Raw genomic sequence first — 25,438 nt, forward strand, 5'->3', positions numbered from 1 at the left:
TAGTGAAACATCTTACTCGGGGTACCTATGAAGTAAAGAGAAATTTATTTTGGCTCATGGATCTGAATGTTCAGTTCTAAGATTGGGCACCAGTTCTTTTGGATTAGGCCTTGGTAAGAGTGGCATAACATGACAGGATTGTGTTTCAGAGCAAGAGGACACATCTTCAAGAGGAAGTAGAGATAGAGATTGAGAGACTAGGTTCCCTCCATCCCCTTTGAGGGAGTATCCCTAGTGACCTAAGGCCTTCTCTCTAGGCCCCACCACTTAGAGGTACATAGCATCTCCCAATACTGCCACTGTGGGGGCCAAACCTTTACATAGTGATCTTTGGGGGACATTCAATATTCAAACTATAACATGTCAAAGATTGTGTTATTGTTATTGTTTGAAAAGGTCTGGGGTGTAGCTTGATGGTAAAATTCTTGTCTAGCATGTATGACATACTGCTTCAATTCTAGCACCACACTGCCCCCCTCAAAAAAAATAGAATAAAGAATAAAATGAGGAATTAAGAAATCAAGAATACTAAAAAGATTTTATGTCTTCTATTATTGCATTGGTAGTTTCAATTAAAGCATTATTCCCCAAATGTACAAAATACATTCCTAACATATAGTCAACAGAACATTGAGATTTAGGTGTTTAGATATTCTGTGTGTGTGTGTGTGTGTGTGTGTGTGTGTGTGTGTGTGTGGTGTTGTGTTGTAGATACCCTCACAGATGCAAGGCAAGTGTTCAACCACTGAACTCATTCCCAGCCCTCGATGTTTCTTTAAAACAATCAGGCCAGATGAGGTGGCACATGTCTGTAACCCCAACTACAGAGAAAGCTGAGGCAGGATTGCAAGTTTGAGGACACCTTGGACAGTTTAGCCAGACCCTGTCTCAAAATGTAATAAAGGGTTGAGGAGTGTTGCTCAGTAGTAGAGTGCTTGCCAAGCCTCTGTGAAACCCTGGGTTCACTCCTGAGTATTGGGGGGGGGGAATCATTAGTCAAATTAGTATGGGAAGAGCTGCATATTGTATTCTCTTCTTAAAATATGTATGCATATTATCCATTAAATCTCTGAAAGCCTTTTTGCATTGAAGGCTCCATTTAGTATATTTATTATAGAACAATTTTTTTCAAGTTGAACTTCTTACCATCCTGAGATCAATAACTTCTGCTAAATGCACTTCAGGGAATTTTACAATATATCAAACTGAAAGGTGGCAGGGCATAGACAGTACAAAAATTCTACAGAAATATATCAGTGAAATACACTTGTTTTTTACCTGGTTATCTGGTAGGCAATGAAGTTAGAGAAGAAACACCTGAGCTGTTGCTTAAGTAGTAGTATATTTCTCATAAGTAATCAGTATTAAATATCTAAAAATTTAGTAAAAATGAGTGTGTTTCTTTGCTTTCCTCTCTGATGTGTAGACAGGATAAGAGGAGAGTTCTAGAAAATCAGAAATACCATCAAGGTCAGTATTTTGAAAGAAAAAGCTCTTTGTCTCAGGACAAGACCTACCTAAAAATAGAAATATATATGAATGAGTCCAAAAATGAGTTCAACGAACAGTTGATAATTTTATAATGTGTTCGTGGATGTATTTAGCATCTTCAGAATACTTGTAGAACTCACTAACCTTAAACTATACATTTTAAAGAGAGAATTTATTAATGTTCAATCAGAGGCAAATATATTTTAATTCTTTTAGTTCTTGAAATAGCATTTGTTGATTGCAGTATACCCAGGGTATGTTATTTTTTTTATATCATACAATGAATAATACATGAAAGGAAACAGTTATAACTTTGTTTAAAGTTTTTAACATGTCCTTATTTTCCACATATAGCATTCGATTCATTAATTTTTTAGATTTTATTTTACAAATTACTTTTTTTGAAAATATTATCAAACATGAAAAAGAGTATTATAAAGGACACCTATGTTTCTTGAACAGATAAGCAAATTTCTGTGGTATTTATGTCAGATTTTTAATACAATTAATCTTAAGTTTTTGAAGGACATTTTAGGTTATAGAGCTGCCATGAAGTTGTGAAGCATGTTCCTGTTTGTCCCACACCCAGTGTCTCCCATATATATCAATATATTTTTGGATGTAAACTTTTTAATGTGCTGTTGCATTTGGTTTGCTAATATTTTGTTGACATTTTTACACTTGTATTCATCGGGAGTTCAGGTTTGTAGTTTTCTTCTTTGTAGAAAGTGGTGACTTTGTCCAGGGTTGACATCAGGGTAGTGCTGGAAGACTATGGGAAGTATTGGTGTTAATTCCTAATTATTTGATGGAATTTATCAGCAGATCCATCTTGTCCTAAACTTTTCTTTGTCATGGGTGGTAGTTAGATCCATGATTCATTACCCTTTATCATCATTGGTCTGTTCAGATTTTTATTTTTTATTTTTAATGGTTCAATCTTGCTAAGTTCTATGTATTTATCTATCTACTCTAGATTATCTGTTAGTGTATAATTGTTCAAGATTCCTTTTATTTCTGTGGCTTCTGTTTTAATATCTTTTCTCTCATTTAAACTTTTTGTTATTTGAATCTTCTTTTTTCTGAATTTTGCTAAAAGTTTCTCAATTTTATCTTTTCCCAAAAACCAAACTTTAGTTCTATTTGTTTTTTATTCTATTCTCTCTCTATTATCTGTTTTTTTTCTTTTTTGAGACAGCTTAGCTGAGTTGTCAAGCCTGACATCCAACTTCTAAGCACAAGTGATCCTCCAGCCTCAGCCTCCCAGGTAGCTGGGACTACAGGCAAGCACCACACCTTGCCCCTCTGGTTTCAGCGAAGTATTTCATAGGATTGCATTTTATTTCCTCTCCTAGAGGAACAAGAATAATTCTGTTTAATTTTTTATAGTGTTTTCCCTGGAATTTGGAGTAGGCATTTTAAATAAATTTAAGTACACCTTTAAGTAACGCTAAACTGCTTCATATTAGCATGGTTACCTCATAACAGAGTATTGCACGTTTTTATTTTACTCATATATACACTATAATCACCCAATAAATTAGTACTATTATTTAAAAAAAAATAGTTTTCTTTCAGATCAGTGAAGAAAATATATTTTACTGTACCTTCATTTTTTCTTTCCATAACACTGTTTTTTTTTATAGATTCAACTTTTAACATATATCATTTTCCTTCTGCCTGAAAACAATTTTTTTAAACATTTCTTATAGGGAAGCCTGCTGGTAATAGATTTCCTCAGTTTTCATTTGCTTACAAAACCCATAGATCTTCACTTTTAAAGGATAATTTTGCTGGATATAAGTTTCCTAGTTTCTGGGTGTTCTCTGACCCCAACATTTTGAATATTTCACTCTATTCTCTTTCTAAATGGTTTCTGATTAAAAGTCTATTTTAATTCTTAGCCTTGTTCCTCTGTCCGTAGGGTGATTTTTCCAAGAGTTCCCGTTTTGTCTTTGGCTTTCTGCTGTTTGAATGTAATATGCCTACATGCAGTGCTTTAGGAATTTATCTAGCTTAGTGCACTCTGAGATTTATGAAACTGCGGTTTGGTGTTTGTCGTTAATTTTTGCGGAGTCCTCTATCATTATTACTGCAGCTCAGCTTTCTTTCTTCCTCTTCTGATATTCCCGTTACCTATAACTGACATGTCTGGAATTTTCCCCCAGGTCTTGGATGTTCTATGCTTTTCATTCTTTTTCTCCTTGCATGTCAGTTTGGGAAGTTTCTTTTGACCTCTATTCAAGCTCAACAGTTCTTTCCTTGGCCCTGCTGGGGCTTCTGATGAGCCCATCCAGGACAATCTTGATTTCTTTTACAGAACTTTCGAGTTCTAGCATGTCCTTTTTATTCTTTCTGACATCTCCCTGCTTTCATTGCCCATATGTTCTCTTACAGGTTGTCTATATTTCCACTAGAACCCTTAATAAACCATCGTTGTTTTAAATTTTGACTAATAATTCCAAAATCTGGCTCATATTTCAGCATCTGAGTGGTTCTGATACTTGCTTTGTCTTTTTGAATTTTGAAATTTTTTGGTAGGATCAGGTCCTAGGAACCAAAAGGACATATGTTAATCTAGCTAGGAATTGGGCATTGTTTCATGTTTTTTGTAACCAGAGGTGCTAGAGGCTACACATTCCTGTAGTGTCCATATTTTTATTTCTTCAATTGCTGTTAGACTTCTTCTAATACTTTTTCTCAGACTCCACCCTGCAGCTCCTTCAGGTGTCTACACTGTATTACACTGGAGCAGCTGTGTGTGTGTGTGTGTGTGTGTGTGTGTGTGTGTGTGTGTGTTCTACAATAATTCAGTTTAATCTCAGTCTTTGGGTGGACTTGTTTCTTTTCTGTGTCTTGTGACCCTCCAACATTCTCCCACTTACATCGCTCCTTCCCTCTTGCCCTGTTAAGGGAGACTAAAAGGGGAGGGGGGTGATAAATGAAGAAGAATGTCCTCCCTATAGCCATGGGCAAAGGCTCTGGTAAAGCCTTTCACCTGACAGAGTTAGTCTTTGTTAGTGAGAAGACTCTGGGTATAACTAACAAGATGATTGTTCCCCTTTCCCTGCCATCACCAGGGAAAAATCCTTTTATGGTTCTTCACTATATACCTACCCTCATTCCTGGAAGTTAAGGAGATCCTAGGACTGGAGTCTTGGGGAGTTTTTCTCTCTGATGCTAGTCCACACTCAGCCTCAAGCAAGTCTCAAATTTACCATTTTTGTGTCCCTAGTGGTTTTTAGTCTTCACTGACTTCTGCATCAGATGAGCACATCTCTAATAAGGATTTCTAGACTCTCCTATCATTGCACCTTTAGGGTGACAGCTTGTCTTTCAAATTCAATTCTCTGATGGGTCCAAGAAAAACCATTGTGAGTTTTCCAGTATTTTCTTGTAAGAACAGAAGTGATGTAGTTTTTATTACCTGATTCCAATCTATCTACCTTCCTTCTTTCCTCCCTCCCATCCCAGAAAACCTTTGTAAGAACTAATCTCCCCCTTCCTCACACTCTTGACATTCTTTCAACCTCACTGAAAGGACTCACTGTAGATTGACTAATGTTAGGAGCATTGTTGTTAGCATGGTGCAGGCATACTGTTTATCTAGGTCTGTGTCTTTGTATCAAGAATTATAAATATTCGAGGAACATGTCACATTTTCCTTTTTCCATGGCACAAATATAATGTATGGTAGATGTTCAGTTTTGTTAGTATTTCAAAAGTATAGAAACAGATAAATTTGATCACAAAGCCTGAATCCCTTCTTGAAGAGCACTCTATCACCTTATTGGGGGATGGACCTCCATGAACATTAGCTCTAGACTGCCTGACCCCTTCCACCACTTAGCAGCTATTTGATCTTGGGAAACTTATCTAACACACACATGCACACACACTATCTATTTGTCTATAAAATGGGAGAGAGGGTCATAGAAGTTAAATGAGCCCTTATACCTGTATTAAGCATTTAAAACTTTGCTTGGTAGGCATGTTGTAAGATTCTAATGCTCAATAAATGGTAACAATTCACAAGAACAATATTATTGTTACTGTTATGTTTTTGCATGACAGAGGACATGGTTTATTATTTGACTGTGTCATTATTTGTAGTATTCCTTGTTCAGCCTCATCAACCATCAGTCCCTACAATATTCAACTTCTAAGTACCTCCTGAAGGATGTTATATCCATTCATACATTATCTTTTCCAAATAGGCTGCTCCCTTGTCCCAGAATATCTTTTTCTTGTCTCTCCATAGCAAAGTCCTAACCACCTGGGTTCAATCCACAGTATTGCAAAAATAAATAAATAAATAAACAAATAAAAAGGACTCAGCATGTAGCTCAGTTGTATAGTGCTCCTCTACCACATATAAATGTGTGTGCATAAAATATGTATTTTTATTATAAATTAAGTATATGCTTATTATAAATATATGAGAAATATATATTGTGTATTGGGGGGGTACTGGGAATTGACCCCAGGGGTACTCCATCCACAGCACTTTTTATTTTTTATTTTGGGACAAGGTCTCCATAAATTGCCCAGGCTGGTCTCAAACTTAAGTATGCTCCTGCTTTAGTCTCAAAAGTTTTTGTATCTAGAGGTGCACACCACCATGCCTGACTTATTTTCAGGGTTCTTGTGATACTGCTGGTTACCTTGACAAGTTCTGCTTCCTTAAATGTTGAAGTATAACCTGAGAGAACCACACCCAGGCAAGCATATAAAGCAGGGTTTATTTAAAAGTTAGTAACATAGACTGGTATCCTGGTATCCCAAGAAGGGAGAGCATCTTGCCCCTTTTATATATCCTAGACTTTCTTTGTTCCCCTGCCTCTTCCCCCTTCTCTCTCTCCTTCCTTCATATATGACTAGGCCCAGGACATGGCCCAGGTGGGATGGCCAAAAAGTGAGAAGCAGATGGGCAGGGGAAGGGCCAAATGGAGTGATTCAGACAGTAAGCAGCTCAGGAGACATTAATCAACAACTTCTATAACTCCCTGTAGGGAGGGACAGTTCCTGGAACAGGTTACCTTAATAACATGTTGGAGCCAAGGCAGGTTGTCATCTAGATAAACATGGAGGAAGGGCTCCGAAGGCATTAACATTTCAATTCCTAAAGTCTCCAACTTCCTGGATTCAAATTAGCCTCCACTTTCTTCATCCAACCCAGTTGCCTATCTCCACTGACTGCCTGTCTTTAATTCTGGCTTCTCCTGTTACATATAAAAACCTAGTTGCTAGCTTAATCCCATCATCAAAATATTATTATTATTATTATTATTATTATTATTATTATTATTATTATTATTAATTTTTTTCAAGCAGTGGGAGTTGGAACCATGTCTTTCCATAACTGTTGCTAGCTTGGTGTTTTCCACATAGTTGGTCTATAAGTGCTTGATGAATGACAGTAAGTTCAATGACTCAGAAGCAGTGATTGACTCTGTTCACATATGAGCTTTGTGACTATTGGACTGACATCACTGCCCACTGAGTTGATTCTTTTCTTATCTCCCTGAAAGTGAGTGCATCTTTTATTGTTGTTAGGTATTTTTGTGTCTGTCCTGCCCATGAGAAGGAGAACAGATATAGGATGTCAGCTCAGTCTTACTCCTTTTTTTAGATGTTGAAGGAGGGAGTGTTGTAGGACAGCAATAAATATTTGTTGAACAAACAGATTAGTTTGGTGTTGCATGGTAGAAGGAAAACATGAGAGAAGTAAAAACGTTTTTTTAAATGTTGGAAGGGATAAATGGCAAATAGGAAATGCTTTAAGTGGGTTAAAGCAATAAAAATGTGAGAAGTTATTTTTTCATTTCATTTTGTTGTTTAAAATTCTGCTGGCAGAGATCTTCATTATTAAGGGGTTGAAGAGTACTTTTAAAGGTTCAAGTTGTTGGATAAAAACATTTGGGGCATAAATGAATTTTACCCTACTTTTATCTCAGTAAAAATGATACAGTAATCCTATAAATATAGAAATAGTGATCATAACTGGAAGATAGGAATGAAAGGACCCTAAATGGACTATATCCCTACTTGTTTCCTAGTCAGTAACATAGTGGCCACCCACCTTATCTGATTGCCTTAGAAACTCAGAAGTGTTAAATATAAACCATCCACTTTAGAAGGAGTTTCTAGAATTTCATGCACTGTAGTGATGATAATGAACATGTGTTCTTCTGACAGGTGTAACAGAACACAGATAATTCTCTGTTTTTTTATTAAGTATGATGTATGACAGCCAGGAATAAGATAATATTTTATATGAATTATCACAATATTTGTCTATTTTACCTGAAGAGTTGGCTTGGTATGTAGATTTGATGGAATGAAAGCAATATTAAACATTCTGTACAGGAAGTGGTTAGATTGAATTTATACTGATAAAGTTTATAGAAGAAGCAACCTTTTCTGGTTGGGGCTTTGCTCTAATTTTGCTGAATTTCATTGTAATTTTAGAAAGTATTAATTTTGCTTCCCGGTAGATCATTTACTCAACTGTAACACTAATTCTTTTTCCAAATATTAAAATGACTGTTGTATAAACTACTTTTAAGATGACTTTATTTGAAATTCTCCAAAATATTTTTTGCATAACAAGCTGAGATTTCCAGATATTTGTGGATGAGTGGATTTGTTATTATTTTAAGCCACCCAAATTCAAAACACTCTAAAAGATGACTGTGGATTATTGTACAAAATCTTCCCTAGAGATAATATGAATTTTGGGGGATAATAGAATTAAGTAGTCCTTCTTGAGGCCATGTAGCCTATTATCCTCATACTTCTCTAACTTCATTTGATCATTAATCCAGTTGGTCTGGCATTACCAAAACTGCCTTTCTTAAATTTCCCCTCCCTGTTTTTTGCTTATCCTTCAGTACAAAGGCTATGTAATAGCTTCTTCTGAACTTTACTTTCCTTTCTATTGCCCATCTAATGTTTTTATTTTATTATTATATTTAAAAAATAAAAAGAAATATTAACGTGCTACCTATAGTCCTTTACTTTGAGAAAAGATCTGTGAAATATGACAGACTTGAATAAAGTTGTATTTTGCTTATCTAACTTTTTGTCCTATGAAGTGACAAGTCTCTGTATTTTGTAATAATCAGAATCAAATACAACTCTCCTGCTGAGAATTTTAAGATTGGTAGCAGCTTAAACCTGAGCTTACCAAACCATGCCAACATTTCAAAGAGAAATAGCCTTTTAGAAAATACATACTTCTAGGGGGTAGGTAGTTCATGATTTCTTATATGTCACCAGTATTTACTATGAGTTTTCCAGTTTGATCAAAAGCAAGCCCAAGTTCTTTTAACATGGGCTTTGGTATTCTCTCTGCTTTCTGTTTTCTTTAAATTATTTGAAGATATTTTCCCACAGTCTTCTAAAACTTCTAAGTCTTAGAACAGGCAATTTGATTGATAACAAAGTACCTGAAATCACAGAGGTCTTCATGTAGGTATGTTACAAGAACTCTGTTTTACATATATCCAGAATAATTATATATGTTCATGATTTGCCTTTGGGTAAGTAGATTCAGGTAGAAAAGGTCTATTAAGAAAATAACTGCTGTAATTCCAGCAAATTGGGAGGCTGAGGTCAGAGGATCACAAATTCAAAGCCAGCTTCAGCAACTCAGCAAGGCACTTGCAACTCAGTGAGACCCTGTCTCTAAATAAAATATTAAAAAGGGCTGGGGGATGTGGCTCAGTAGTGAAGCACCCCTGGGTTCAATTGCTAGTACCAAAAAACAACAACAATAACAATAAACTGCTTTTTATTCTGTTTTGTTGTGCTTTTTTTGTGTGTGTGTGTGAGCACTCACAAAGTGTTTCTGTGTTGTGCTTTCAAAATATATTTTACTTCATTTAGTCCTTTTAAGGCCATCCCTATTGCACAAAGATCATAATAGCTAACATTTGGGGGCACTTAGCATATACCATACACAGCTATAAGAGCTTTATGTGTACTTGCTCAGCTACTCTCCTCATCAGGAGGTATCATTATTATCCCTGTAAGGAACTGAATATCTGGAGACTTTAATTGACTCTCCCAAGTGGCCCAGCTCTTCTAGGATCATGCTCAAGGAGACGATCATGCTCAAGGAGACGATCAAGCTCAAGTCTAATTGTCAAGTGATTTTTTTCCTTATACCAATACTTTTCTTTCTATACCACATCTATGCTTTTGTTTTAAAATAGAAATGACTTTAAAAGATTGAATAAACAGTTTACAGATTTTTCCTCAGATTTCCAAATCCCTGAGATTTGATTTTCCACAAGACATTATATGACTCAATAAATACAATCATTCCATTTTGAGAGGCTGAGAAAGTCAACATCTTGTTGTTGTTGTTTTTTTTCCAAAGCGTGCTCCGTATTTATAGCAGTTGTGCAAAATGTGATGTCAAGTTTACTAAAGAGCCATCCTAGTTACCTCTGCATTGCTTGCGTAAATTGTTCTAATGGCTAGGAGTGTCCGTTCGGTCCCTCTTGCATCTCAAAGATAAACCTGCCAATTTGGGTGACAGTTAAACTGCACGATGTGATGAACACAAGAGGTTGATGTTTAGTGTGTCCTGTGTCATCTACATCATGCACTTTTCCTATCAAGGTCAAGAGGGTCTTAGACGTTGACAGTGATAATTTATCCCTCAGCCAAACTACTATTAAATTGTCTTTCAAGAGGAAAAGAAGTTGATTCTCTATTCTTCATTACCCTGTTAACCTCTGTACTCATTTTTTTCCTGTTAGTGACCCACAATTTCTTGTGAAATTACACATTCTCTCTCACTGTCAGAAAGACAGAAAGAATTTCATTTTGTAATAATACCAAAACACATGTGTGTGCTTCAGCTGCACACTATACTGCTTGGACTTGGGAATGATCCAGTCCGGTGACATGCTTGTCATATATATTTATACATACAGACTCGTTTTCCTGGCAGTGTGCCACCCTCTGGCCATTGTGTGTGCTTTCCCCCTTTCCACCTAGTTTAAAGGTTCCTGTCATCTCATAGGTCCCTTCACCTCTGGAAGTGCAAGTGAGTGAGTGTTGCTTGCTAACCAACACTCTTTTCAATAGTTGCATCTTTCTTTGTAAATCACGGAAAATTATTTGCAGAAGGTGGCACAAGAATGATTAGCCTGGTCAAAAGTAGAAATTGGCTTACATTTGCTGTTAAATAATCTTATTTTCTCAGGTAGATGTGTTTTTAGATTGATTGTCATCAAATCAATCTTTGGAAGCTGCAGATCCTTTTAAATGGTGTTTTAGTAAGAACAAAATCTTACAGTTGGTAAGGTCCTCCAGAGTCACCACCAATCTTTTGTACTTTAGGCAAGGTACTTAACCTCTCCACATCTCCATTTCTTCTTTTGTGAATGGGGTGTCTTAATAGAATCTCAAATGTGTTAGGAGGATATAATATTTTAATGCATGAAAAATGCTCAAAACAATGCTTGGTGCATGGCAATGTATGTTTCTGTTCTTGTAGAATCTACAAAGAGAAAGTCAAGTTGCAGTAGGCTATGGCAAAAGACTCTTTGAAAAATGTATTTTGATAAGCAGAGAGGATGAGAGGAAACTTAATTATGCTCGACAGATTCCCGTGGCCTTGTGCTGTGAAAGGATGTCTTTGTTAATGCCCTATTTTTTAAGAGTGTTTGGGGAGTGGAAAGCAGAGGTCACAGTAGGTCCTCACGGATGGCTTCTAACAGAGCCTAGTGGCTTCATCTGGTAGGACATGGATGTGTCATAAGAGCTATCATTTGATTCATCTGGTGTAAGTGAACACTTGTTAAGAGGCAAGTTAAGACTTAGGGTAACTAGAAGTTCTGTCCAAATTAGGAAGGAAGTGCTGTTATATTCACATTGGAACAGTAGGCACAGACAGCAATTTCAGACAAACGGAAATTACTTAGTGTTGGGGCAGGCCCTGTAATGGCTGAAGTTCAGTCAGGCTCCCTGGATGAGACTTCAGGTGGGCTATGTTATGTTTCAGTGCAGCCAGGGCTGGGAACCGACTGTGTTATGGTTAGTCAAGGCCAGAAACACTGTGATTCAGTGTATAGTGTATAGACTCAAGGTCATAAACATTAATTTGTGAACATCCCCCCATCCCCCATGTAACCTGTTGGCAGTGTGCTGCTTTCGTTTGGCCTGCATATGAAAAGGAGGTATGGAAAAGACTTGATGAAAAGGGCTAAAATAGAACTGGCTGGGGCTGAAGCTGAAGCTGGGGGCTGGCTAATGGCTACGGCCAGCACTGAATGAAGCATATCTACTATCCTATGTCTTGGCTCTTCTTCCACCTGCCGAATCCTGACTGTTTCCTGGGTCAGAGCCCCCACAAGACTAATAGAGTCACCGTATATACTTTCAATGCGTATATGGTCTTAAGATCCTTCTTAGGTTATTCCACCTTTTATGGGCATCTTTACCTTGAAAAGGTAAATAGATCATTTATTCCAACTCGGTTGAGTTCATTGGTTACTACAGAAAATGCACTTTGGTTGGTTTTATGTATCAGTTATTTTTCCTAGTCTCTTAGTTTCATCTGAGAAGACGTGAGAAAAGGATCCAGTTCCTCCCTTATTGTAGACTGGAAACCAATGGAAACTACAACCAAAAAAAAAAAGGTGGAGGGAGGGCATGAATTATAAAATATAACTTTCCTTTCATCTAAACATAACCACTTCTTTTGAATTGACTTCCATTTTTTATTCTCACAGAAAATCATAACCGATAGAATTCGGTTTATCCAGTTTCTTTGATTTACAACTAAGGAAAATGAAACCTGTTCAAATTGGTGGCTTTCCTTGGCTGTTTACCTGCTTGGTGTCAGAACCAGACTAGATACTTGGTTTCCATTATTAAATCCAGTGCTCTCTTCAGGACCCTGGTTAAATCATCAAAGAATTTTATGTCTAAATAAATTAAATAACCCTCTACGTTCTTTATTGCTAACATGTTTTTTTTCCAAAAAAAAAAAAATGAAATGAAACTAGGGAATTATTTACATCTGGCTTCATCCTCTTGCGAGAGCATTTGGATTTGAGAGCAAGTGGCACCCTGCCAGTGACAAATGGAGGCATCGATATTGCCTTCCCATCATCTGCTACCTTTTATGGTGTCGAGGGATTTCTTGCTCTCCTTTGTGACCCAGCTGCAAAGCAGCTGTCGTTTGGGCTCCAGCCTCTCCACTCGAAGAAGGCAGCTGTCCTAACCATTCTCCACTATATTTGAACTTGTGTTGTGCAAGTGAGCTCCAACTGACCCGGTGGGGACCAAAGCAACCCCCACGCCATTGATAAACAGTTTGGATGCAGTAATTTACTGAATGCTTACAGATCTGACCAGGACAAAGAAGCAGCACCTATTACTGCAACAGCCCAGCTGTTTGTACTTGTTGCTACTAGCTAAGATTTGAGGGCATTCCAGTTGCACAAATTCCCTGCAGACATGGACTACTTTATTCATCTAAAGTTTTTTTCATGAACTTTTGTTGCCATCTTATGGACTGTGGAATGCTGACAAAACCTATGATTTCTTCTTTTTCCTTGCAAAGACAACATGTTACCCATGGTGGTAGTAGGAAAGAAATTCTGAGTATCACTCAAGCATCACGATTTGATCACATTTGCTCACTGAAAACAGTGCCTTCTGTCAGATGGGCAATGGTGGGGTGGACTTCTCAAGGAGACTATATGTTTAAAGAGAATGTTTGGGGACATCCTACCCTCCAGAACTATAAGAAATGACTTTTTTGCTGCTATTTTAAAAAGAAGTGTGATTTCAGTGTTTGCTTTTGCCAGATATTTAACACTCTTCATGCATTTTTGACCACCTACTATGCATCTGGCCCTTAGCTAAGTGTTGATTTAACAGTCCTCCTAAAGTGGTTTATAATTAGAAGAGGAGATTACGAATTAGAATTGGTAATTAAGGTGCATATGGTAACTGTCAAAAAAACAAAAATAGGAATCAAGTGTTGTTAGTGTACCCAGGGGGAAGAGACTCAGTTTGAAGAATTCTGGACAGGTTTAATTTGGTCACAGCGGTAATTGGAAAATTGGAAAGTCTAAGACTCCTCGAAGAAAAGATTATTTGGGGTTATTTTCTGTCTAATTTTCAATTGTAAAACATAGGCATTAGCTGGGGGAGTGAAGAACACCTGTAATCCCAGTAGCTCAGGAGGCTGAGGCAGGAGGATCACAAGTTCAAGGCCAGCCTCAGCAACTTTGAGAGGCCCTAAACAACTAAAGGAGACCCTGTCTCAAAAAAAAAAAAAAAAAAAAACAAAAAAAACGCCTGGAGATGTGGTTCAGTGATTAAGCATCCTGGGTTCAATCCCGAGTACAAAACAACAATAATTTCAAAAAACCTACGCTTTGTTTTTTTATTTTGTTTTTGTTTTGTTATTGCCCTGTTGTGAATGACAGTTTTATTTTCTGTGTCTCCCTCCCCCCAAATCCTTATTGTTCTCCTTTCCTTCTACTGATAGGTAACTTCACAGACAGATTCACTGAGTTGTCTGTAATTGCTATGTTGGTTTTCTCACCTTCCCCTCCACTTCCACCTGTTAACTTCTACCTTACTGAGGTCACCCATGATCTCTGTCACTAAATCTTGTGGGCATTTTTCAGATTTTGACACGATCGACTACTACTGTTTTCTCCAAATGTTTACTGTTTCACCTTGGCTTAAGCCTCTTGATTCAACCCGATTAACAAATTACATTTTGACATCTCCTGTATCTCATAGGTACAGTAATCCCCACAAGTCTTAAGAATGAGCTGATAATCTTATCCTCTAAACTAGGTTCTGTTTGATAATTTAATACCTTCCCTTCATCACAGTCTAAAACCCAGGGGTCATCCTTGTTCCCTCTGTCTCCTTCATCTTATCCCCTCCCTATCCTATCTATCATTCTGGGTAGGTGACCAATTCTGTGTTTTCTCTCATGCTAGCCCTCTAATCTTTGCTTCTCTATCACCTGCCTGATGTCCTTCTGTTCCCATTAAACCTGTTATCCTCACTGTCCTGGGAGTGATATTTACAGAGCATCAGACAGCATCTTCATGTGACCTGTATGCCAGGTGTGCTGTGCTCTGCCCTGCTTCTCACAGGGCTCAACCTCATGCCTGCCTGCCTCACCCACTCTACAGGTGTTTTTGAATTCCTGACACAAGTATGATATCTTTGCTGTGTCTTTTGACTCTCACATCAAGCATCGGTTCCTTAGGAATCCTTGTTGTAATTGACTCATTCAAACCACCTGCTGTGGGTCAAACTCCCATCTCTTGTGTTTGTCATCCAACAGCTGCAGTTTTGTAAGTTTCCCCAGGGAAGGAGTTGTGTCTGTTCTTCTAGACCATTTCCATCCCACTTAAAACAGTGCTAGGCATATGATAGGTGCCCAATAAATGTTTGTTGAATTAAGAGAGCCAATCAATTAATGTAACGGATTGCTGAAATTTTATTGTTTTAATTGAAAGCAGATGGATCTTTTTGTTTTATAACTGAAAGATAAATCATAAGCCCATTTTTAGTGTCTAAAAATGACCTATTCTAAAATTTTAAAATATTTGCAAAATTTAAAGTGAAAAGTTTGTATTTATTACCTGCAATCTAACTATAAATTTGATTTAAACAGAATTTCTACTTACTTTACCTCAGCTTTCCCAGACATTCTAATGAAATATCTGAGTACTGTTCTCGTCAACTGAGATATGGATGGGTACGGGTTATGATGTGATGTTGCTGTTAACTTGACTTTGTAGGCAACACAATGTAAGAGCCAAAGTAATTTGCCCAGGTGGAGTTTAAGATGTGGTTGTTTTCTATCAAATTAATTATCTCCACTGAAATGTTATTGCAGTATGTGTGGATGATTCCTTTAGGCTTGAAGGAAAAATATACAAGTGAACAGATGTAGAAAGAAAATAAAAATTGTAACATAACAGGAAGTCTAAGTAAGCTAAACACCTCAGTTATGTACTCTTTATAATAGTCATTTTGTATTTCTTTCTTAAACTGTAACTTTATTTAACCTACTCTGAATGTCAAAGCTGTGTAAAAAGCAACAGTTAAATGTGAATTTTAATATACTCAGATATTTTAAATACTTCTTTATGAAAGACAAGTTTCTTATAATTTGAGTTGGTTTTTGAAAATGGACCTGTATGTTGATATTTTATATTGCTTTTTAATAGTTTTTCTCTTTAAAAAAGTAAGTAAATCAACAAATACATGAAAAAATGCTCACCATCTCTAGCAATCAGAGAAATGCAAATTAAAACTACTCTAAGATACCATCTCACTCCAATAAGAATGGCAGCCATTATGAAGTCAAACAACAATAAGTGCTGGCGAGGATGGCGGGGGGGGGGGGTGGGGGGGGTACACTCATACATTGCTGGTAGGACCGCAAATTGGTGCAGCCAACTTGGAAAGCAGTATGGAGATTCCTTGGAAAGCTGGTAATGGAACCACCATTTGACCCAGCTATTCCTCTTCTCAGACTATACCCAAAAGACCTAAAAAGAGCATACTACAGGGACCCAGCCACATTAATGTTTATAGCAGCACAATTCACAATAGCTAGACTGTGGAACCAACCTAGATGCCCTTCAACAGATGAATGGATTTAAAAAATGTGGCATTTATACACAATGGAATATTACTCAGCACTAAAAAATAACAAGATCATGGCATTTGCAGGGAAATGGATGGCATTAGAGCAGATTATGCTAAGTGAAGTTAGCCAATCCCTAAAAAACAAATGCCGAATGTCTTCTCTGATATAAGGGGAGGTGACTCAAAATGGGATAGGGAGGAAGAGCATGAGAAGAAGATCACCACTAAATGGGGAAGAGAGGTGGGAGGGAAAGGGAGGGAGAAGGGGAGTTGCACAGAAGATGGAAGGAGACCCTCATCGTTATACAGAATACATGTATGATGTTGTGAGGAGAAAAAGAGAAAAAAAAGTGTGTCACATTAGATTGGATTGAGAAAAATGATGGAGGGGAGGGGAGGGGAAGGGGGGGTAGGAAGGGCAGCAGAATAGAATAGACATTATGATTGCTGTATGTATATAGGTGACTCTATGACCAGTGTGATTCTGCACTCTGTACAATCAGAAAAAATGAGAAATTATACCCCATCTGATTCAAATGTATGAATTGACAAGATCATTGTAATGTCATGTGTAGCTAATAAAAAAAAGTAAATAAATTAATTTTGTTTTTCTTTTTGTTCCTTTCTTAGTATTTTAGCAAGTTTACTCCCTTTACTTTCTTCTCAGGCAAGTTATGAGATATCTCTTGTTCTTCTTTCCTGCCAGTGGCTCCCTCTCTGGTCAGTCTTTCTGGATTAGTCCTCCATATTTTCTTGCCCTAGCATCTCCATCAAGCAGAACTCCAATACTCTACTGCACATGCATGTTCTTCCTGACACCAACTCCCACAAAATCTTTCCCATGTAAATGAATAATACCTGCATCCATCGCATGTGACAAGTAAAAAACTGTAGTCATCCTCAGTTCTTCCTTTTACGCTATACCTACACCTGATCCATTGGCCACTACTCTTCAAAAGCCATCCCAAATCTAAACACTTCTCACTACTTCCACTGTTACTACCCTAGCATATGCCATGAGTATTAACAGCCTCCTGAGTGATTTTCCTGTTGTCTCTTGGCCCCTCCTCCTGTTAGTGTTACACCCCAAATCTGGAGGGTTGTTCTATTTTGTTTTAATATAAGTGAGATCATGGTGTACCTCTACTTAAAATCCTCTGTGGTATTCCTTTCTCATTCAAAAGAAATTCCATTGCCAGCTCTAGCATCACATATACTAAAGTTGAAATGATCCAGAGAAGGTTTGCATGGTCTCTGTGCAAAAAAAAAATGGCACACAGATGTCTGGAGTGTCCCATATTTATGCAGTTTCCAGAGATTGCTGGTTGCTCGTTAACACTGATGAAAACATGAATCAAAATAGCATGTGGCATCCAGTATTGACTGGTTGTTTTTCCCTACTGAAAAATAAAACCAGAAAAAAAATCAGAAATTACAAACTCCTTGCAATGCCTGGTAAGTCTACACCCTCCTCTCATACTTCTTTCCTAGGATTTTAGTGGGATTTATGCCACTGCTTCCATGCTGTTTGTTGTTGTTGTTTTATGTTTTTTCTGAAAGGTCCTAACACTCCAGACATGCCAGATCTTTTCATGACCTGTTCACTCCTTTTACTTGGGTCACTTCTCAAATGCCACTAAAGGCTATTCTTGGTCACTTTATCAGACATAACCCCACCCTATCCCCAACAATGGAGAATTGCTCTTTCTATGGATCCTGTGTTATTTTTCACCAACACACTTAAGAGTGATGTATCACCTGTCTGTGTATTCACTATCCATTCTGCAACCAGAAAGGAAGCTGCATGAGGGCAGGAACTGCCTCGATTACCAAGACCCCGAACACAGCCTGCCATGTGGCGGGAACTTAACCCATTCCTATGAAGTGAAACTCACATCCAGGATCCCTTCTCTTTCTCTTCTCAGTAGACTAGTTTGTACTGTGTTGTTGAGACCCTTGGCTTGACTTTTTTTTTAACCTCTCTACTCTAGATGTGTACTTCTCCCCTATCAGTTTTAAAATACCAAGGGACCAACCCTTTCCTTCACCTAGTGTTGAAACTCCAATAGTAAAATGAGCCAGTGGCATAGGTGGTGCCACCAAGAGAACATAATGGGGCTGTAAACTTGTATTGCAGCCTTTTTGGTTCACTTGGTAGTGGATCAGGAAGATCTCTTAGGGATTAAATAATTTTAAACAAAAATTAATTTAATAGATACTCAGTATTTCAATGAAATGACACAGGTTAATCCAGTCCATACTGGTGAACATTGAGTTTACATGAACAATACTGTATGGAAAATAAACAGCAATTTTGTCATATTTACATGTGTTTCCTTAGGACCAATGCCTGGAAATAGAATTGGTTTGCCAAAATGTGTCTGATTTTAAAACTTTTGATACATGTAAAATTGCCTCTCAGAAGGATTTTTTTTACATTTTACTATATTTCAACAATGTGTAATAGGAGTGCCCCTTTTTATGACCTCTCACCATTATTGAGTTCTCTCATTTTTTACAACTTTATTGATATAGGAATAATATCATGTTAATGTATTAATTTATATGATAGGCTAATTAAATGTTGCAAATGTTTAACATGTTTCCATAGGGATTCTGTTTTTTTGTTTTTGTGTTTTGGTATTTGCAAACTACTTCTTTGTGCCCTTTGTTGATGTAACATGTCTTATCAGACAACAAACAACAAACGCAGCTCCGTGAGCACAAAATACTTGTCTTCTTTGAGTGAACTTCCCTCTGTTGTCGTCTTTCAGCCTTGTTTATCATTTGCATTTCAGCTCAGTTTGTGGCTCCTTTTTCAAATGATTCACAGGTTACTTCTTCTGTCTGACTTGGCTATAAATTAGAGATGCCCATGAATGTCTTATGGGTTCATTTTATTAGAGTGGCTCACAGAAATGGAGAAAATGGATTACTCACTATTGCAAATTTATTATGAAGATTTTTTATTTTTTAAATAAATTTTAATATTTATTTAATTCATTCTGATTAGTTATACATGATTATTGAATGCATCTTGACATATTGTACACAGATGGAGCACACCTTCTCATTCCTCTAGCTGTACATGGTACAGAGTCACACCGCTCATGTAATTATACATGTATATAGGGTAGTAATGTCCATCTCATTTCATCATTCTTACTACCCCCATACCTCCTCCCCTCCCCTCTGCCCAATCCAAAGTCCCTATCTCTAACAGCGCCCCCCCCCCAATATGGATCAGCATCTGTTTGCTAGAGAAAACATTTGGGCTTTGGTTTTGGGGGTTTGGCTTATTTCGCTTAACATGATATTCTCTAGCTTTGTCCATTTACCTATAAATTCTATAATTTCATTCTTCTTTGAGGCTGAGTAATGTTTCTTTGTGTATCTATACCATATTTTCCTTATTTATTCATCTGTTGAAGGGAGTCTGTTAGGGTAGCTGGTGCAAATATCCACAACAGAGACATCTCTGAGTCGAGCAATATGGCAGAGAACATCTGTCAGGCTGCCCTCTGCAAGACGAAGCAGCCTGCCTGCTGGAAAAAAGTTCTTCACTATAGTCATGTACAATGGAGTAGTCAAGAATTAACCCATCTGGTCCTGCGATTGTTACTTGAGGTCTTTGTTGTGGTTTTGGTAGTTAGGGACTCTTTGGGGGTAGCCCAATGGGAAGTCATGCCTGGGTGGGCAGAGGCTGATTTTCAAAATGGAGTTACTTTGGCCTAAGGACCTAACAGCATCTAGAATGGTTCCACAGTTTGGCTGTTGTGAAATGAGCTGCTATAAACATTGATGTGGCTGCATCACTGTAGTATGCTGATTCTAAGTCCTTTGGGTATAAAATGAGGAGTGGGATAGCTGGGTCAAATGGTGATTCCATTCCAAGTTTTCTGGGGAATCTCCATACTGCTTTCCATAATGGTTGCACCAATTTGCAGTCCCACCAGCAATTTATGAGGGTGCCTTTTTCCACCCTTGCCATTACTTATTGTTGCTTGTATTCTTGATAATTGCCATTTTGACTGGACGAGATAAAATCTTAAGAGTAGTATTGATTTGCATTTTTCTAATGGCTAGAGATGTTGAACATCTTTTAATATTTTGGTTGATCAGTTGTATTTTTACAAAGATAATTTAAAGGAACTGTCAGGTGAAGAGGTACATGGGAGAGGGTGGGAAGCAATGTCTGTCCTACTGGAGTTGTAGAGCTGCACCTCCCTCCTGTCACATATATGTATTCTTGTTCACCAACCCAGAAGCTCCTTGAATCCCATAGTGCAGGAATTTTTATTAAGACTTATTATACAGGCATAATCATTTAACCTCCAGCCCATTTCTCCTTCCTGGAGAATCAGGTGGGGGTTTAGGGTGAGTGGCCAAAGGTTCCAAGCTTCCAATCATGTGTTGGTGTTTCTGGTGATCTACTCCTATCCAGGAACCCACAAAGAGTGGCCTCATTAGAATAATATCATGTTCCTGTCACTGAGGAAATTCCTAGGGATTAGTACCTCTGTGTTAGGTATCAGGCTTAAAAGAGAAAATGTTAGAACAAAAGTTGTTTTAGCCCCTCCATTACTCAGAAAATTAAAAGGTTTTAAGAGCTCTGTGCCAGGAAATGTTCATAAAGCGGTGTGTGTGTGTGTGTGTGTGTGTGTGTGTGTGTGTGTAACTTATATATTATATATTTGTAATATATATATTCAGAAATATATTACTTATAACATAACATAAACCACAATATCACCATTTATATATTTAAATAGATGTGCACATATAATATGTATCCACATAAAGTAAAAAAGTGATGCAATGATTAAAGGTCCTGGTATGTCTTTCAGGTGTCATTCAGTAGAATAGCAATTCTGAGCAGTTACATCATGACACATTGTAGAAGGTGGTGGATTTTGTTCTGAATAATTTGTCACTAAAAATAAATACAAAAGTATGAATATAGTTTACTAAAGCCATAATAGTGTAATTCTCACTTGCTTATTCCTATGTACTTTCTTAAGGGAGGTTTCCAGGAATGATTATTGGAGTTTGTGTGTGTGTGAGTATGTCAACACCTGTATGTGGCTGTTTTTGTATTTCTATGTTTTGTAGTTGGAAATAGTGTTGATCGCCATTGGGTGGGATACTGTTTGCTTTTTGTATCCACTCACTAGGCTCCTGTTTCTGAGTTGTGGTAGTAGTAGCATAGTTTAATAGGAAAACAAAGTAAATTAGCTGGAAATTGATCCCACACTGTGGAATAGCAGCAGAATGTTCTTTGATTCATCCATTCAAAGGGAGCACAATTTTTCACTTCTCTGGTTGTACATGAAGAAGGGTCACACCATTTGGGAAATCATACACATACATAGGATAATGATGTCCATCTCATTCTACCATCTTTCCTATCCCCATTCCCCTTCCTCAGCCCTCCCTCCCCTTTGCCGAATCAAAGTTCCTCCACTCATCCCATGCCCCCCTTTATTATGGATTAGCATGAACTTATCAGAGAAAACATTTAGCCTTTGTTTTTTGGGGATTAGCTTACTTCACTTAGCATGGTATTCTCTGACTCCAACCATTTGTCTGTAAATACCATAATTTTATTCTCTTTTATTCCTGAGATAGATATTCCTGAGATACACACACACACACACACACACACACACACACACACACAATGAAATATATATATCACAGTTTCTTTATCCGTTCATCTAGTAAAGGGCATCTATGTTAATTCCACAGTTTGGCTGTTGTGAATTGTGCTGCTATAAACATCAATGTGCTGCATCTCCGTAGTATACTGTTTTTAAGTACTTCAGGTATAGACAGAGGAGTGGGCTAGCTGGGTCAAATGGTGGTTTCATTCCAAGTATTTTATGGAATCTCCATACTACATTCCAGATTGATTGCACAAATTTATGGTCCCACTAGCAATATATGAGTGTGTCTTTTCCCCACATCCTCACAACGCTTGTTGTTGCTTGTATTCTCAAAAATTGCCATTCTCACTGGAGAGAGATGAAATCTTAGGGTAGTTTTTATTTGCTTTTCTTTAATTACTAGTGATGTTGAACATTTCTTCATAATATTTGTTGATCGATTATATATCTTCTGTGAACTGTCTGTTCAGTCCCTTAGCCCATTTTTTGATTGGGTTGTTTGTTTGTTTGTTTGTTTGTTTTGGTGTTAAGTTTTTTGAGTTCTTTATATATCCTGGAGATTAGAGGTCTATCTGTGCATGTGGTAAAAATATGGTAGGGTGGAAGTTTCATTGTTGTTCTTCATGAGTTTCAACAATATTGTCTTGTGTATGGTTTTAAATAATTAGTGGCATCCCTTTTTCTTGGTTTCTGAACCACTACCCGTGTCTAGACACCTATCAATACACACAATTTTGTATGTTGTATATGTTTTGCTTGTTGTAAGGGGTTTGTTCAGCCTGTGGCTCTTCCATAATACTAGCATATAGGAAATGCTGATATAATATCAAAGACACCATGAAAAATCTGCTGAACAATTTTTTCTTCACCATTTTCTTAATTACTGTTTCCCTATAATAGTGATAGTTGAAACAGTAAATTTAATTGAAGATAATATTATCTCCCAACAATCCTGACCCCTTCATAGAAACTAGTGATTTGTTTACCTGATTGACTTATATGGTCAATTGGTTTATTATTTTATATATTCTCAGGAGAGTTTTCTTTTCATCCTTATTATTTGGCAGTTAGTCTTCACTAAACAAATAGTGGCCATATGTCCTCCACCCACCCCCAAAAATAATGTTCTACATGTCCAATTTCTATCTAGGAGATTATAGGACTCATTTCTTTTAATAACAGTCCAGTGAGCAGACAAAGACCACTGTCTTTGAGTACTGATGCATGTTTTTAAGGCTTCATACTATTGTTTTGTCAATGAACAAGGGTTTTACTACCCAATTTATTGTGGCATTGATAAATGAACCAGTTCCTTCTTTTCCATCCTTAAAAATTTAAGAGGAAGAAAGTTCAAAGCCCCTTTTTATTTGTATATAAAATCTTTATATATATTTTTACCAAACAGTATCTTATATTTTGCATCTTTCTTTTATTATCCTCTTCTGCAAGTTCTTTGTATATTATTTTCTGGAGATGATTTAAAGAATGACCATGTTTTCTTAGCCTGTGTATATTAACAAAACTTACTATTTGTCATTCATAGCTCTTCATTTTGTTGCATATTACCTGTGTGTATCAAATAATAGTTAACATTTGCTACAAACTTATACCTCAAGTACAATAATAGCTACTTTGTATGTGTTGGCTCAGATAATTCAATAATCTTTTGAAATAGCTTTTATCTTTTTAAAAAAATATAGAGATTTTATTTTCTAGAGCAGTTGTAGGTTTAAAAAAAAATTAAGCAGAAAGTACAGAGTTTCCATATTCCTCCCTACCTTCCCACCACCATACACACAGTTTCAAACCCTATTATAATCAACTTGAGTTAGTGTTCTATATTTGTTGTCAATTGATAAGGCAATTAAATTCCATAGTTTATATTTTGGCTTACTCTTTGGTGTTGTCTATTTATTCTATGGGTTTAGATACATATATGAAATGTATCCACTATAATAGTGTCATACAAAGTGCTTTCACTACCCTAATAGTCCCCTGTACTACACCTATCCTCCTTTTTTTGTATAGAGAAAATTACAGCTAAGAGATTTAATAAATTCTCCAAAAGTCACGTAGTTAAAACCAGTATGTAAGCTGCTCCACTTGTCTAGCATCTCTGCTCATAACTCATACATAGCCTTCCTGATTCTTTAAATTTATTGACTCATTTGGAGAATCCTTGCTTGGTAAAATTATTGCTAAGTCTTACTAACTTTATTAAAGTATACATAAGGGAAACATTTTGTCTTTTTACCTTTGACATTAAAATGTGGGAAATATTGAATGTATTTTTTTTAGTTTTAGTTGTTGGATAGTTGATAAGAATTATGAATTAGAGGGAAGTTTTTCAATGGAATAACATTATTTAAAAGAAAGAAGAAATGCAGAAGTCCATTAGTTCATTGTTTGTTTATCACTGTTTATAGGTGGTAGATGTGGTAGGCTGGTCTCTAGCTGTTAGAACAATGAGTGAATGAAGGAGGCAGTAACAGAGTGATTTTTTTTTAAATGAATGAACAAAAAATGAAGATATGGGGAAATGAATAAGTGTTGTGTGGAATGTAGCATACTAAATTAATCACACATCTTTAACTTTGGAAAATTCATCACTGTAACAGTAATTTTAAAAATATTTGTGAAGAAAGAAAGAAAATGCCTGAAATTCATATGATGGATAGTGTGTAAATTAGAAGGAATAAGCAGGTGAGATCATTTCTCTTTACCATAGTGGTTTTTGGACATCAACCTCAGTGTCCTGCTGCCACTTGTATTCAGCATAGATCTTCAACCATGGCAGATGAGAGCTCTCCGGGAAGTTCCGCTTAGACTGTTCTCCCGCTTCAAGCCACCTCTTTATGTTATTCTGGATGTTGTTGTGGATCAGAATCCATAACCAAATAAAGAATGTATAGTTTTACAATCTGCCTGGATTACACTGTTTGATGAAAAAACTCAAATGTATTGCAGGTGAACCTTCCCCTTATTTTTTAATTTGTTTTCTTATGAGTGTTGACGATGTTCCCAATTAAAATTGTAGTGAGGCAGGAGACTTCACAGGAGATTAAATTCTGGATCAGTATAATTTTCAGTAGCAATAAGGAGTAGCTGTTTCAGATCCAATGAATTGTGATCTTATTTCCTCATTTGATAAGGATGTGATTAGAAGTATGTAATGAGGACAAACTCCCGTTACAAGACAAAAAAGAAGGAATCATATGAAGATAAACAATGTTTCCTTATTCTTTTGATTCCTGTGAATCCTTTTTTTTTGTAACTTTTCTCTTACTTCTCTGGTCTCTTCCTTTTCTTCTCTTTCTGGCACTCACACCTCTATTTTAATGTTTCCCAGGATTCAGACCTCCATCTTTATTTTCACATATTCTCCTTCAACATCTTCATTTAGATAAAAATAAAACTCTTCTTTTGCAATGATGGTCACCAGTGGACATGAGTCTGCTCATTTGGGCCTTGAAGGTGAAGAATCCCTCATGATTCATTTCTGAATCATTCATGTTCTCTGTTTTTCAAGGGTCGAAAGAGTGAGGCTGAAAAGTTCTTGAAGGCTATCGAGCTGGATCCCACCAAAGGAAACTGTTACATGCACTATGGTGAGTGGCTGACCA

The 25,438-nt window shown here is 36.9% G+C and overlaps 1 protein-coding gene across 1 annotated transcript in view; it reads left to right on the plus strand.

Annotated features, from left to right (window-relative positions):
* Positions 1 to 25,438, plus strand: part of LOC308640370 (protein O-mannosyl-transferase TMTC2-like) — a gene marked incomplete at both ends in the record, with an annotated part of 182,484 nt that overhangs the window by 150,814 nt on the left and 6,232 nt on the right. The window contains one exon of the mRNA XM_081312304.1: positions 25,345 to 25,423. Coding sequence (XP_081168430.1) covers positions 25,345 to 25,423 — 79 coding nt within the window. The remainder of the gene's footprint in view (positions 1 to 25,344; positions 25,424 to 25,438) is intronic.

This window comes from Spermophilus citellus (assembly GCF_964194105.1).
Source record: "Spermophilus citellus genome assembly, contig: SCAFFOLD_114, whole genome shotgun sequence".
NCBI lineage: Eukaryota > Metazoa > Chordata > Mammalia > Rodentia > Sciuridae > Spermophilus > Spermophilus citellus.